Source organism: Dermochelys coriacea, chromosome 12 (genome assembly GCF_009764565.3).
Source record: "Dermochelys coriacea isolate rDerCor1 chromosome 12, rDerCor1.pri.v4, whole genome shotgun sequence".
Taxonomy (NCBI): Eukaryota; Metazoa; Chordata; order Testudines; family Dermochelyidae; genus Dermochelys; species Dermochelys coriacea.
Genome location: NC_050079.1, coordinates 23664019 through 23679449, shown reverse-complemented (window position 1 = coordinate 23679449; position 15431 = coordinate 23664019). Strand labels below are relative to the sequence as shown.

The 15431-nt window shown below is 39.5% G+C and overlaps 1 protein-coding gene across 4 annotated transcripts in view; it reads left to right on the top strand.

Moving 5' to 3' along the window:
* Nucleotides 1-15431, top strand: part of CEP89 (centrosomal protein 89) — a 120945-nt gene that overhangs the window by 811 nt on the left and 104703 nt on the right. For all 4 annotated transcript variants that reach the window (XM_038368116.2, XM_043495138.1, XM_043495140.1 and 1 more), the window contains exons 2-5: nucleotides 1449-1555; nucleotides 4628-4786; nucleotides 5476-5677; nucleotides 13862-13967. In XM_038368116.2, coding sequence (XP_038224044.1) covers nucleotides 1449-1555; nucleotides 4628-4786; nucleotides 5476-5677; nucleotides 13862-13967 — 574 coding nt within the window. The remainder of the gene's footprint in view (nucleotides 1-1448; nucleotides 1556-4627; nucleotides 4787-5475; nucleotides 5678-13861; nucleotides 13968-15431) is intronic.

The window sequence follows — 15431 nt, the reverse complement described above, 5'->3', positions numbered from 1 at the left end:
CCCAGGGCCCATCCCAATCTATCATTCACCTTTGAGGCAGGGGAGAAGTGGGGGTGGGGAGATACCAATGCAGGTTGGGGCAATAGCCATTTGTACAATGTAATGCTTATAGATTTGTGCTGTCTGACTTTGTCCAAGAAACACATGTGCACGCACCTAGCTTGTGCTGTTTCAGCAGCTCAGTTGGTAGTAGAAAATTTAGGTTGCAAAGACTGCTTGGATTCACAAAAAAACAGCACATAAGTTTTTTTTAAACTGATTTGGACACAGATGCATTCTTGGATTTCAGAGAACACTCAGAACGCACATTACAATATATATAACCTAATTAATTGAAGTTTTTTCATTATGAGAATAAAAAAAAATGAATTGTTCAGCTTTTTGTTGCTTTCTTGCTGCTCCGGGTAGAGTACTAGCCTGCTGTTCACACTGTTACTTTTACCTCCTAATAATAATAGGAAGATCTTCATACTAATTATGAGACCATTAAATGTTTCACTTAAACAAAATAGGATGGGTTATGTCAATTCAGAACATTGGCTATTAAATCCAGGACCTGGAAGCACTGGCCTCTACTTGATAATTCAGATGAAAGAGAGAGTTTTTGTAATGCACCAACTCAGGAGCTAGTAAATTAGTACAATTATCTGAAAAGGCAAAATTCCTTCCCAATTTGTATAGCTGTCAGTTTACTCCCACATCAAGATAATAAAAGGACATTTAAGGATCAGAACAAATTCCCTTCAGCTGAAATCTTATATACATACCCCCTTCTACTACCCAAAATAGTGAAATTTGTCCAGAGGGTTGGGCCCTGGTGCAGCAAACTCCCTTGTAAAAGTGTCACTAGTGCTAGCTCTACTCAACTAGTACTAAGCATTATGCAAGTCTCAGGAGCTACTTCATAATATTTCTTCCCCATTCAAACTAAACTTTATGAATGGTTTAATTTTAATTTCTTTCCCCATCTCATGTTGCTCTGTCTGGTGATCCTCTGTGACTAACTGAAGTGGTAGTACTGATAGACCCTTCAACTAGTGGCTTCTGCATAGTCATCTTCACTAAAGGAAGGATCACATTGTGGTAATGGTGGGGAGGCAGAGTTTAAAAAATTTGGAAGAAACACATTCCCTTTTGGCACCCCTACCCCTACCCATGCACAAGAAGTAGTGGTGGTAGCAAGTGCAGTTCAGAACCTTATTTTTGTGACTTGGAAGTAATGGGAAAAATACACATGTGGGATTTGAATTAATCACAAACTCTTACCTAGTGGTAGCAATTATTAATATAATTTAAAAATTGTATCTAGAATCTCTTGAAATCATCTGTGACATTAATTTGCATGTAAGTGTTCTCCCTTTTGTGTTTTGTATCATGAGCATACATGTTCAGTTTTGTGTTGTTATCCTTCTGATCATTGCCAACTAACTTTATTTTAAATTGTCTAGAAACATATAGCTCATGGTCTGGTCCCTGCTGCTACCATAGCTCCTAAACCTGCAGTTCCCCGCACCCCTCCCCCTCGTAGTCCAAACCCTTCTCCAGAAAGGCCCAGGTAGGTTTTAAAGTTGCTTCTTTTTCCTCTCTTAAGTATCATTAATTACAGTGGAATTACAATATTCAGTGTAATAGAACTGCATGAGTAGAATAATTGCATATCTATACTGTAGCTCTTGTATGTAACCTTTTTTCTCAAGTGGAATATATTTTCTGTATAGGACAATTTGTTTGAACTACTAAGATCTATATTCTTCTCCCCTTCCCAGAAGCATTCTTAATACTAGAATAATGCCAAAGCCATATCCTGTAGCCTTTATGTACATGTAACTCCTGTTGAAATTACTAGTAATTGTTACATGCAGGAGGTCTAATTTGCACTATTTTTTGTCTAAGTGGAGCTTATCATAAGAACATAAGAATGGCCCTACTGGGTCAGACCAAAGGTCCATCTAGTCCAATATCCTGTCTTCTGACATTGGCCAGTGCCAGGTGCCCCAGAAGGAATGAATAGAATAGGTAATCATCAAGTGATCCATCCGCTGTCGCTCATTCCCAGCTTCTGGCAAACAGAATTCTCCTTAATTCATATAATCAAGGATTAAATACAGGTGTGAGAAGCACTATAATTTCTTGAAAAAACAAAAGGAGTACTTGTCGCACCTTAGAGACTAACAAATTTATTTGAGCATAAGCTTATGCTCAAATAAATTTGTTAGTCTCTAAGGTGCCACACAGACCCAAACCCTTGGATCTTAAGAACAATGAAAAAGCAATCAGGTTCTTAAAAGAAGACTTTTAATTAAAGAAAAAGTAAAAGAATCACCTCTGTGAAAATCAGGATGGTAAATACCTTACAGGGTAATCAGATTCAAAACATAGAGAATCCCTCTAGGCAAAACCTTAAGTTACAAAAAGATACATAAACAGGAATATACATTCCATTCAGCACAGCCATTAAACAAAAGAAATCTAACGCATTTCTGTTCCTGGCAAAAGCATCACACAGACTCTTTGCACCCCTTCCAGCTTTTAAAATATCTTGTCTCCTCATTGGTTATTTTGGTCAGATGCCAGTGAGGGTTAAGAAGCTAAGATAACCTTTACAGGTGAAAGGGTTTTGCCTCTGGCCAGTAGGGATTTTATAGTTCTATATATAGAAAGGTGGTTACCCTTCTGTTTATATTTATGACAGACCCTAAATAAGACCACCACTACAAAAGAAGGCCCCAGTCCTGCAGTTCATAGCATGCAGACGGGTAGGCAGCCTGACCCTGTGAACATGTGTACATGCAAGAAGTTGAGTTCATAGGGGCTATTCATATGTATATTCTCAGGATCAGGCCATTTAATGTTAAACAAACCTGGAACCTTGCCTTTTACACAGGCAGATTGATTAAATAGCCTGATTTTTTGTTTTTTTTAGGCCAAGTTCATACCAAGCATAAGCAGTCAACTCCATAAATTTCAAATAAGTTGCTTACATTTGTGCTGTATTTGGATGAGTAATTGATTGAAAAATTAAGTTTAATTATAAAATCTTTTTATTACCTGACTAACCCAGGTAAAACCACTTTTAATTATTACCAAGAGTGCCCAGATTATGAAACACTTATTGATATGTCTTTGCTTCGTCACTAAAATAAAGTAAGGTAGTTTCTGTCTAGTAAACAACTACGATTATTTTGTTATTGGAGTTTTCAGTACAATAGTACAATATTTTAAAGTGGCAGATTTAAAAAAAAAAAAGAAAGTCATGAGACAAGTTCATAGGGTTTTTATAACTGCTTTCAAAATTTGACATACCTAGTAGCTTTCTTTAAACTGCAAGCACTGATTGAAATGAGAAGTATATGATCAAGCAGTAGGTTTTTATTTGGGGAGAGGAATTTTTCATAAGGAGTAGAATAAGATTATTTTAAAAAGATTATTATTAAAGTAACTGCAAAAAATGCAACCTCAGTTAAATCAGAATTTAGAAACCAAATTAAAATCTAAAAGAAAAATGTTGTATGACTGAATTAACTCCAAAAAGCTGGTTTGAAGAACAACAATTAAAAAAACAAAAGCTTTCCTACTTCACTATCCTTAGATGCTGTCAGGAGTGACTTTAGAAGTACTGGTCTTCACAAGTGAAGAATGCATTAATATCCCTACACTAAAGGAACAAAGTTTACAGTTTATTAAATAATTATGTAATTAAAAATATCACCCCTTCAACAGGTGCTCCTAAAATAGGTGTGAAAGTAAGAAAATGAATAAAACATCCTTTGAGTTAGCAATGCATACCATTTGTACCATATAAATGTTATAAGAAGTTTTTCTGTTTCTTTCCATTTTTAGTCCCCTACTGTAGTTCACTTTCTCTCCTTTCTGTACATTTCCCCTCATTCCTGGTAGTTTTTCAGTCTTCTTTCTGTGTCAGTCCCCATCTGTTTCCTTCCTGTGTCTAGTATGTCCTCAGTCAATCCCAGTTCATTCTACCTTCTCTTTGGCCCTCAAGTTCTCTTTTCTTGTGATTTTATTTTACCTTTTTTACTCCCTGATTCCATTGTTTTTCCTTTCCACCTTCCTCATCCTTCCTCTCTTCACCCTTCAACTCCATCCTCCCAAAATACACTCCTTTTCCCTTATCCCAGTTCACAATCCTACTGCACTAGTTGCCAGCCTCAATGTCAATAGCAGAAGCAGAGTGGGAATATAGGCCCACCAACTACATTACAGGATATGGGGCACTCCTTATAACATGTCACCTGGGGATGATATTGGGTTCTGAGGAATGCTTGAGGCAGATTCTGCCCTCAGTTTCACATGTGCAACTCCATGAAAGTAACAGATTTCTGTGCATGTGATGTAGTAAAGTGTGATACGGAACACATTTTACACAGAATTTTGCAGTGCCTAGTTATAGCTGAGTTTATGCCTTAACTATCTTTGTGGGCTGGTGGTTTAAATCAGTTCCTTTAATATTTTTAAGATTTTTTTTTATTATATGATTGTTAAATCTTAAACTTTGTGCTATTGCCTAATTAATGAAGGTACTTCACAAAAGATACAGATAACAGTTTTGAGCCATAGAGAATACATTACTGCGTGTTTTATTTCATGGTTTTATTTTGCTTTCTTCTAGATCAGCCCTAGCAGCAGCTATTCTAGTGACAAGTTTAACTGGGCGAACCATTGCTATTCCCCAGCCTCGTCAAAGATCACTTTCTGAAAGTGATACCAGCTATTTGGAGCAAGAGTGTTTTATTGAGCCCTATGCCACAGTCACTGAGCTCAAACTGGGGTAATGTACACTTTCTGTTTTAGCACCTCATATTGGAAATAAAATCGGAAAATATGGTGGTACTCATAAGAGTTATGTGAAATCTTTTCAATCCCTAGCACTAAAGTTACTCATTTAAACTTATCTTTTCCCTTCAGTGTCCTAGACTGAGTCCAGAGTGCTCACCCATTCCGCTTCCCCCATTTTCCGTTTCACATATGGCAGTGTTATAACCACAGATTCCAGATGGGAAAGACTAAATAGTGCAGCAAGGCAATACCAGTAAAAATGTGTATATGAATGTTTGCCAACTCACTCCAATTTGCACAATTATTCTTGGGGAATAATCTGAGTTGCACATAAGGTAATTCCCTTGTCCCATACTATATTCTCCACAGACTACTCCATATATAGAAATGATAGACCTCTCTTTCTCTGTCCCCAATCTGGCAGTCCCATAAAAATACACTGTTTCATGTATCTAACTACCAGAGGCAGGGGATGCAAATTTCCAATTTCACTGGCATAAACAAGAGTGTGAACAGCTGAAATTCTGGACCACTGTATTTGCCGCTAAAGAACTTGGTTGTCTTTTTTGGACATCTGTTGTTTGCATCTGTATATATGTTCACTGTGATCTTTTCAGCTTTACTAGCCTTTGTTCTTTGGAAAAGAACTACTTTGTATTTTAAAGTGTTCTCCATTTGCAGGCCCAGTTGGAAGCATGATGATAGTGAAAGATCTCCTGTGCAGTCGCTGGAAGTGTCAGGTAATCATTGTGAAGATGAGGACATGGACACACATCTTTCAGAGACAGAAAAAGAGCCAGAGCACAACTGTCAGAGTACAGAGAAAAGAGAGGAAAGCTTCAGCAATGATGCTATTTATGCTGTTCCCTACAAAAATAAAAAGGTTGGTCACTTAGTTTCTTTTTCACATTTTAATACAAAATGTAAGAATCTGAATGTCTGAAAAAGGGTTATCTTTTTCTACTATTCACACACATAGTTTCCAGTTTTCATTTTTCATTCTTGGCTCATGCTTCACTTATCTCTGATTGGAGTTCTCCAAGTTAGTTTCATTCACACATCCACAGTTACCCACTTACTTAGAAGTTGCCAGGGAACATATGTGGTATTTTGGCACCTTATTTTACATTCAGTGAGGATGCATAATTGGCTGAGCAAAGCATGCAACCCTCAGTCCACATTTTGGAAGTAAAATTTTCCACAGAGGCTGCAGTCCAACCTTATTTTATACCTACAATTTTGCAGGCACAAATGACAGATTATAGGTATCTGTTAATGTGATATACAGCTGTTTGTGGGCACAAATCAGATAGTTAGCAATTTAAACTCTGTCATTTGTACTCTCATTTGTTTGCTCTGGTAAGATTAGAAGTTCTTATTGAAAATTTGTCTCCAGAGTTTCACTGCTAGCTTATAGAGGTGTTCAGTACAGGAGTACGAAACCTAGACTGTAGAGGGGAATGGCTTGAAGAGCTCAAGTCATGTGAATTATAAACTGGATTGGAATAAATTGGAATATTGATTTTTCTTTGGATGTTTGTGTGTTGTATTATGTGATGAGGCAAGGCTAGATGGCTATAGAAAAGTAGTGGGAGATAGATATATTAGCTCCAGGCTAAACAAATCCCTGGTACCAGGATAAGTGAAATGGCAGCTGCTCCAGGTCAATTAAGACAGCTGGGGCCAATTAAGAACTTTCCAGAAGGCAGGGAGAATGCTATGTTGATTGGGATACCTGAAGCCAATCAGGGGCTGGCTGAAACTAGTTAAAAGCCTCCCAGTCAGTCAGGTGGGGGTGCATGTCAGGAGCTGTGGGAGGAAGTTGCGCTGTTGGAGAGGCTGAGTAGTGTACACCATATCAGGCACAAGGAAGGAGGCCCTGAGGTAAGGGTGATGTGGAGCTTGAGGAAATGAGGGCTGCTGTGGGGAAAGTAGCCCAGGGAATTGTACATACCATGTTTCTAAAAGGTCAGCTACCATAGCTGATACTATTAGGGTCCCTGGGCTGGAGCCCGGAGTAGAGGGTGGGCCTGGCTCCCCCACCCCCCTTTGTCCCCTGATTAATTACTGAGACTGGGAGACAACAGAGACTGTGCAAGGAAGGATAACTTCTCCTCACCGGCTTATGATGAAAATGGCTCAGTAGACTGTGACCCTTGTCTCTAGTGAGCCTCTGAGGCTAGCGAAATCCGCCAGGAAACGCGGGACCCATGGAGGCAAGGATAGAGATTTGTCACAATACATATAAACACACACAAACAACTGTATTAAAAGAACATCACTGGGGCAAAATCAACCACTCAAAAGTTAGGAAGTGCCAGTATTAAGGTTGCCTGTGCAATCTGAATTCATCTGCCTTGTGTGCACAACGATACAGTTTTTAATTACATTACATACTCTCTTTACCACAGGACATTTATCTCATTTGAGGCACAGAATTAACAGTGATCATTTAATGAGCAGCTGTTTACTGTTTTGTTTTATTTTCATTGTTCAATGTGTGGTCTTGGGCCTTATTTACTATATTGTATTCCAAGGTTTCTCCAACTTCATTTCACCATGACCCTCCGGACAAAAAAAAAAAATGACTACAAGACCCCAGGAAGGGGGACCAAAGACCGAGCCCTTCCACCCTGGGCAGAGTGGGGGTGGGGGGAGGGGTCGGGTCGAAGCAGACACTTGAGCCCTGACCCCCTGAGGAGGGCAGAGACTAAGCTTGAGGGCTTCCGCCCTGGGCAGCTGGGGGCTGTAACCTAGCCTTGCCCCTCAGGGCAGAAGCTCTCAGGCTTTGGCTTCCGCCCCGTGTGGTGGGGCTCAGACTTTTGGCTTCAGCCCCAGGCCCCAGCACTTTGTGGTTCCGACCCACCGTTTGAGAACTGCTGTGCTATTCAAATCTTGTACTGAATTATTAGTTTCCTTATGCGCTTTTCTGTGGAGCTCATCACTATATCCAAGTGCTTCACAAACATTAATTTATCTTCACAACACCCGTGTGATGTGAATGAGTAATATTATCTCCATTTTACAGATAAGGGGCTGAGGCACAAAGAGATTAAGGTCAAAAGCATCCACTAATTTTGGGTGCCCAATACAAGATGGTTAGGACCTGATTTTTCAGAGATCTTAGCATTATATAATACTTTGTATGTTCAAAGTACAGCTCCCATTGACTTCAGTTGCCACTGTGAGCGCTCAGCGCTTCTGCAAACCAAACCTCAGGCTATCAAGGGAGATACTCAGAAAATGAGAAACACACAATTAATGACCAGCTGTGAGAAAATTGGTTTGTATGACTTGCCTGGCATCACACAGGAATTCTATGGCAGAGGCAGGGATAGACTTGAGTTCTCCAGCCCTGCATTCAGCTGCCTTAACCATGAGACCATCCTTATTCTTCCTGCATTCCCCTGCCTCCTTTCCTACTTATGCAACAAATGAGGCAAGGATCTTACAGTCAGTTATGCTGCCTTGATTCATCTCCAAAGCAGGTCCAGCTTGCGGACTGCAAGAGGCATGGGTCCTGTGGAAAAAATAGTATTATGTGATTATGTAATTAAAGACTGTATCATAATGTGTACAGACAAGGCCAAATTAAGGTTGGACAGGTAACCTTAATTCTGGCATTTCTTAAACTTTAGTGCTTAATTTAGCAATTTCAATTACATTTTTTCAAAATAAGAAATTATACAAAAACTAGGTTTTAAAAAACAAACAAACATGAAACATGGAAATCACATCATATTGATACCCAAATGGGATTATACTGACATCCACATGGGTCATCAACAGGGTTGCAACATTTAGCCCACCTAACAGGGTAACTGATAATAGTAAGAAGTCATCCTCTCTGTGGACCAGCAATAGAGAGGGATGACACACTTTACCATTGGGTTTGACAGCTGTTTGCTGACAGCAGATGAATGATGAGACTCTGAAATCTTGGATTCATTTCAGGCTCTGGAGAGGAATGGCTCAAGTGGTCCCCTTCTGTCTGTCCCTGCCTTACCCTACAAACTTGACTCCTTCTACCTAAACCATTCCTATCACCTTTCCACTCCCAGATTCGCCTTTAATGCTCCCTCACCGTTCTCAGTCCCTCCCCCCCCATCCAGTTCCCCACATACACCATGACTCCTTGCTCAACCAGTCTCTGTGTTCCTCTCCATCCCAGCTCCTCATCCAATCTGTTTTGGCCTCTTTCTGGCCTCCAGTCATCTTCCCGCTCTCTGGGCTTCTTATTCAAATCTCAGTCTCTGTCCCCCACCTCGCTCCCTTGTCCCAGTTTCTTTGCCCAGCCAGTCTCAGTTCTCCCCACAACCCTCGCTCCTCATCAAATCTGTTTCCACACACACCCCGCCACTGTTTCCTAGGCCCAGTCTCTTTGTCCAGCTGTTCGCAGCCTCCCCATTCCCCTCAACTCCTCATTCAATCTCAGTGCTCCCTCCCTCTCCAGCCATCTGGCTTTGAGTCTCTCCTCATCTCCCACGCAGTCTCGTTGCCCAACCCATTTCAGCCTTTGTGTTTTGTCAACTTCAATCGCCTTCCCCCATCCCCAAGTCCAGTCCCAGTATCACCTGGCTTCTTCTGCCAGTCTACTCCTTTCCTTCCCCCGGTCCTTCCTTGTCCTCTGTGCATTTGAGTCAGGCAGCTTCCTCCTTTGTGCTACCTGGGTGCCAGCAGGAAATCACTGAGAGAGCAGGAGAGACAAGATCTTTGCTCTCAGTTCCAGTGCCTGAGTCCATCCCAGAACAGCTGGAAGCAGCAACTGTAAGGGAAGTCTGGCTTTGCCCCTATTATCCTGGGGTGGAGCATGCTCAGTCAGTCTGTGAGGATGGTGCATGTGCATTCTGGGCAGCTGTGCAGTGAGGAAATTTTAGCAGTTGAACTTTAAAAAGTCTCTGAGCATATGTGAGCCAGTATTTTTAAGAGACTTTTAGAATTTGGCCAAATTTAGGTGGGTTATCACAGGAAAATCAAAAGACATGTCCCTCACAAAATGGCTACCCTCTTCCCCCCCCCCCCCCCCGCCAAATCTAGAGTCCCTCATGAAAGCATGAGGGCAATATAACTTCTCAAAGAAAAGGTTGTCTATTTTTTTTTTTAAATGTCAGAACAACATTTTTCCTTCGTCATGTTCTCAGAAATAGTTGAAACTTTTCAGATAAAACTTGCCAATAAAATTCAACCTGAGGCAGGTATTGAGTCTGGAAAATTTCAGCCCAATTGGATAAAGTTTGACAAAATTATGAATAACTGAAAACATGGTTTTATAATGGGAAGTATCAGGCAACCTTAAAAACAGTTTCTTTGGGTGTGAGGAAGGCCCCTCTCTCATTTCCTCCACTTCAGGGTCTTAACCTTTTCCTTGCCTGATTGGATTTGGAGTCATTCCATCTTGGAAAAAATAATTCTCTTTCTTGCAGTATTTTCTCAAGACATAGTAGGAAATACCTTTATATGCAAGGTAACAAGTTATTTCAGGGAGCCTAATGACCAGTAACATCAAAACTGCTACTTGTATTAATCAAAAGGTAACTAAACAATAAATTTTGTTCCTAATGTATTAGAATTGCCTGAATTTCTGGTAAATTTAAAACAATGTATGCATTGAATATTATGACTCATCTCTAACAACCAAGTAAGTGGCTCTTTTGTGCTCAGACACGTTTAGGAATTGGAAAATATATATGTTCAGTTGGAAAAGTTACAAATACCTGCTATAGAAGGATTCTCTCATTCACCAACAAGTAAAAAAATCTGCAATCTTAACTTGGAAGACTTTTGTTTGATTTACATATTACACATATTTTCTGATTCTGCTTTCACACCTGTTTTTACACTAGTAGTCCCCATTGATGTAAGTGGAATTAATCCCGAATGACACTGGTATAACAGAGATAGGATTCAGTTCCATCACCTTTGCTTTTATATAAACGTTGACATCATTTTATGTATATTTCTTAATTCAAGAAAGTCTTGAGTCCTGGCACCCAAGGATACATTCACTGGCCTTACTTCAGTTACAAATAGAAAACTGATATAATCGTGACCATAAGGTGGAGCTGTTTCTATATTTTGGTTTTTTTATGACAAAATATAGGGTGAAATCAAGTTTTAAAATAAAAGAATTGCAGTTTCAAAGTAGTTTAAAATATTTTTACATTTATTTGAAATATATTTTCTGGAAGGGACACTGAAGGCTGGTTGGCCTGAAAGTTGACCTACCAGCTTTTTATTGATGCATAAAAACAGTTAAAATCTACAAAACAGTATACTGGCAAAACTGAACATCAGTTTAGGCTATTCAAAAACCTACATAATGATTAGAAATAGCAGACTCCATTTCTTTAAACTTGTACAACTGAGTGAACATAGTACCTATTTAACTTATTTATTTACTAAGATATATTAAGAGCATCCTTTCAAGCTCTATTCAAACAAAAGGATAAATAAAACCAAAACCTCCATCACCCAAAGTCACTAAATGATATAGCACATTTTAATAGCACACTTAGCTCATTTAATAAGTCCTAATGCAACCACCACCACTAAATAATAATTTGCACTCAACCATTCCCAACCACATCCTTCAACCCACTCTTCCCTGAAAAGCCTGGGGAAATAGATGAGCGTCTGCAGCAGGCCCTGAAGGCCAAATAATCTGGCCTTTGTCGGAGTCGGTGGGAGATGAGTTAGCGTCAAAGGCCTGTCATAGAGATGGAGCTGTTAGCTTGAGCATCTTTGCAGATGATCACAGTGTGCTTCAGTATTACCTGAAGAGACAGGTGGTCCCTCTGATAGTCTGGACCAAACCATTGAGTGTTTTACAGGTGAAAAAAACGCTTAAAATTCTACGTGGAAACTAGTTGGAAGTACAGATCTCAGACTGTTAGTATAATGTTCTCTGTGCTTGTAGCACCTCTTAATATGCAGACAACTATGTGCCACACCAATTTATGTTTCCAAATACCTTAAAGTGTAACCCCATTGACAGTACATTTGAATAATCTAATGTTGAAGTGATGAGGGATGCATAGTCCTCAGAATCAAAATCTCTTTGGGATTATTATTTCATCCAGTCTAATTGCAGACTTAAGTGTCGAACAGGTACTGATTTACTGTATGTTATAAAGATTACTTTTTAAACTAGAAGTACAAGAAATATCATTTTTACAAATATTGAAAGCTTAGATACTGCTCCATTATCACAGTGATGAGCAGATAGATACCTATGAGGAAGTGGGAAATTTTTTGTAATATGTTTGATTCCTATATGTGCCTCAGTTTCCCTCTATACTTTGCATTCCTGCCCAGTGAGGGGCAAAAGGGTTAACACTGCTCTTGGAACAGCACAGGAGATATGTTTCAGAGTAGCAGCCGTGTTAGTCTGTATTCACAAAAAGAAAAGGAGTACTTGTGGCACCTTAGAGACTAACAAATTTATTAGAGCATAAGCTTTCGTGAGCTACAGCTCAGCTCACGAAAGCTTATGCTCTAATAAATTTGTTAGTCTCTAAGGTGCCACAAGTACTCCTTTTCTTTTCACAGGAGATATGAAATGTGTGTGTGTGTGTGTGTGTCACTTCCTTGTCTGAGTGAAATGACTGGATTGTTAAGGTACTGGTTGAAATTAACCCAGATCAACAGAGGGTCCAGAAAGTGAATGATCTACATTCAACAGTGAGAAGCACTGGCAGGCGGGGGTTGTGAACTCAAGGTTGGCTGCTCTCACCTGCGGTGAGAAAAGAGACAGACAGAGATGGAGTCCATTTGCACTAGCTTTGTCGGGATGGACTATGGCTAACCTTTGCCTGTCTTTGCAAACTTAAGGACTTGCAGATTCTGTAGGCTGCCGGCTGTCTCTGGAAATACTCACTGGGAGTTGAAGAATTTCAGTACAAGCCTCCCAGGGGCGTCTGGCTTGGCTGGATGTGTTGCAGGGAGGCACAGAACCTGCAGAACCATGTGAATCCTCAGGGCCTGGCACACTGAAAGAATCACTCCCAAGGGACTGGTTACAAGCTGGGCATTCACCAGATCCTGTGGATCCGTGACAGCATGTCTAGAGACTGAAAGATTGTGAATCATACAGCAGTTATCAGAAAGACCCCGTATCTTCGATTTCAGTAGATTTTTCCATGTTGTGGATTTGCATTGTCTCTGCCTATGAGAGAGAGCAGTTTAACGCTCCTAGGGCACACGTAAAGTGCAATTTGGAGCTTTGTGCCAAAATTATATTAAAAATTTAACAGACGGAAAGAAAAGTAACAGAGTAGATGAGAAACAGCAAAATGCTATGTCTGTGAAAGGAAGCAAAAAATACCGTTAGGTGAAGCAGAGAGGGGGTAGTCAGTGAAAGGGAGAGGGAAGTGTATGGGGAGCTGGTATGTAGTTGACAGGTAAAACAGCTCAGACAATACAACCTTAAGGTATATTATATTCTTTATTCCCTAAATATGCACACAGTAATTTTATCGAACAGGTTGAGATATATTGTATATATGTTTTATATATAAACAATGAGTTTAGATACTGTATGTAATCAGTGAAAGATAAGATGCTTTTACAGACTTATTAACTGAGCAAAATAAGACCATTACCTTGTTGTGACCTAAGAAAATACCATAATGCCTTACCTACTGTTAATTACTGTTAAGATTTTCATGCATGTAAATCTAAATGGAAAAAAGGGAAAATATGGATTTAAGTATTACCTTAAGAGATTTCTGTGCAACCATCCTTCTAAGGACTGGTGTGAGCATTAATGCTATAAATGAAAAGGAGTACTTGTGGCACCTTAGAGACTAACAAATTTATTTGAGCATAAGCTTTCGTGAGTTACAGCTCACGAAAGCTTATGCTCAAATAAATTTGTTAGTCGCTAAGGTGCCACAAGTACTCCTTTTCTTTTTGCGAATGCATACTAACATGGCTGCTACTCTGAAACCTGTCATTATGCAAGGCACAAATGCTATAAATATGTCACATGTACTTGCATGCTTGCAAATGTGCATGGACTGTTTTTAGGATGTTAATGTGGTTACTTCTCTGTGATATTTTTATCCAGGGAAAGCTTCCAGTATCTCCTAGTGTTGATGTTGATGAGAATGAAATTTCTTCCCATGAAGCTGCGTTTCGGATTTTAGTAGACCAGTCAAATATACAAGTGGAAGGTAAACAAACATATTTTTAAAGTTTTTTTTTTTTTTTTTTACACTTTTTAACCTTCCAGGGTAACTACTAACTATGATACGCAATCTGTTGCTTAAATCAGCCTCCGTACGAGATGACGGGAGGATAGCTATTGTAACGCCTATTTTAAAAATGTCCCCAGCAATGTTCTCTCTAATTTTTAACAGGCTGTGTGCACAAAAAATTTAGTCTGTGCCACCGCCAAATGAAAAAAAAAATAAAGCTGGAGTGCTGCAGCCGAAGCCAAAAAAAAAAAGTTGGACTAAGTGCAGTGTTTCTCCGTGTGCGGGAGGGAGTTTAAGATCTGTATGCACATGTGCACAGCTTAGAGGGAACAGTGGTCCCCAGAGGTGATCCTGGCAATTACAGGCCTAACTTCCATACCAGGCAAATTGTTTAGACTACAGTAAAGAACAAAAATATTAGACACTGTGATAAACCCAGTGTGTTTGGGAAGAGTCAGTAGCCCTTTCGTAAAGGGAAATCATGCCTCACCAATCTATTAGAATTCTTTGGCCAGTCAGCAAAGATGGACAAGGGTTATCCAGTCAATATACTACACCTGGACATTCAGAAAGTCTTACAGACAAGGTCCTTCTTGAAAGGCTCTGAAACAAACTTAGCAGTCATGTGATAAGAGGGAAGGTGGCTCTGAAACTGATAAAAAGATAGGAAACAAAGGGTAGGAATAAATGGTCAGTTTTCACAATGGAGAGAACTAAATAGTGGGATCCCCCAAGGATCTGTACTGGTTCTTGTGCTGTTCAGTCTATTCATAAATGATCTGGAAAAAGGGGTGAACAATGAGGTGGCAAAATTCGAGGACAATACAAAATTATTCACTATAGTTAAGTCCAAAACTGACGGCGAAGTTACAAAGAGATGTCACTAAACTGGGTGACAAAATGGCAGATGAAATTCAGTGTTGATAAATGCAAAGTAAATAAATAATCCTAACTATACATACAAAATGATGGGGTCTAAATTAGTTATTACGGCTCAAGAAAGAAATCTTGGAGTCATCATGGATAGTTCTCTGAAAACATCTGCTCAATGTGCAGCAGCAGTCAAAAAAGCTAACCATGTTAGGAGTCATTAGGAAAGGGCTCGATAATAAGATAGAAAATATAATGTCACTATATAAATTCATGGTATACCAATATCTTGAACACTGTGTGCAATTTTGGTCGCCTCATCTCAAAAAAGATATTAGAATTAGAAAAGGCGAGAAGTACAAAAAAATGATTAGAGGTATGGAACAGCTTTGAGGAGAGATTAAAAAGATTAGGACTGTTCATCTTACAAAATAGATGACTAAGCAGGGATATGATAGAGGTCTATAAAATCATGAATGGTGTAGAGAAAGTGAATAGGGATGTGTTATTTACCACTTCACCTATCACAAGAATTAGGGGTCACCTGAGGAAATTAATAGGCAGCAAGTT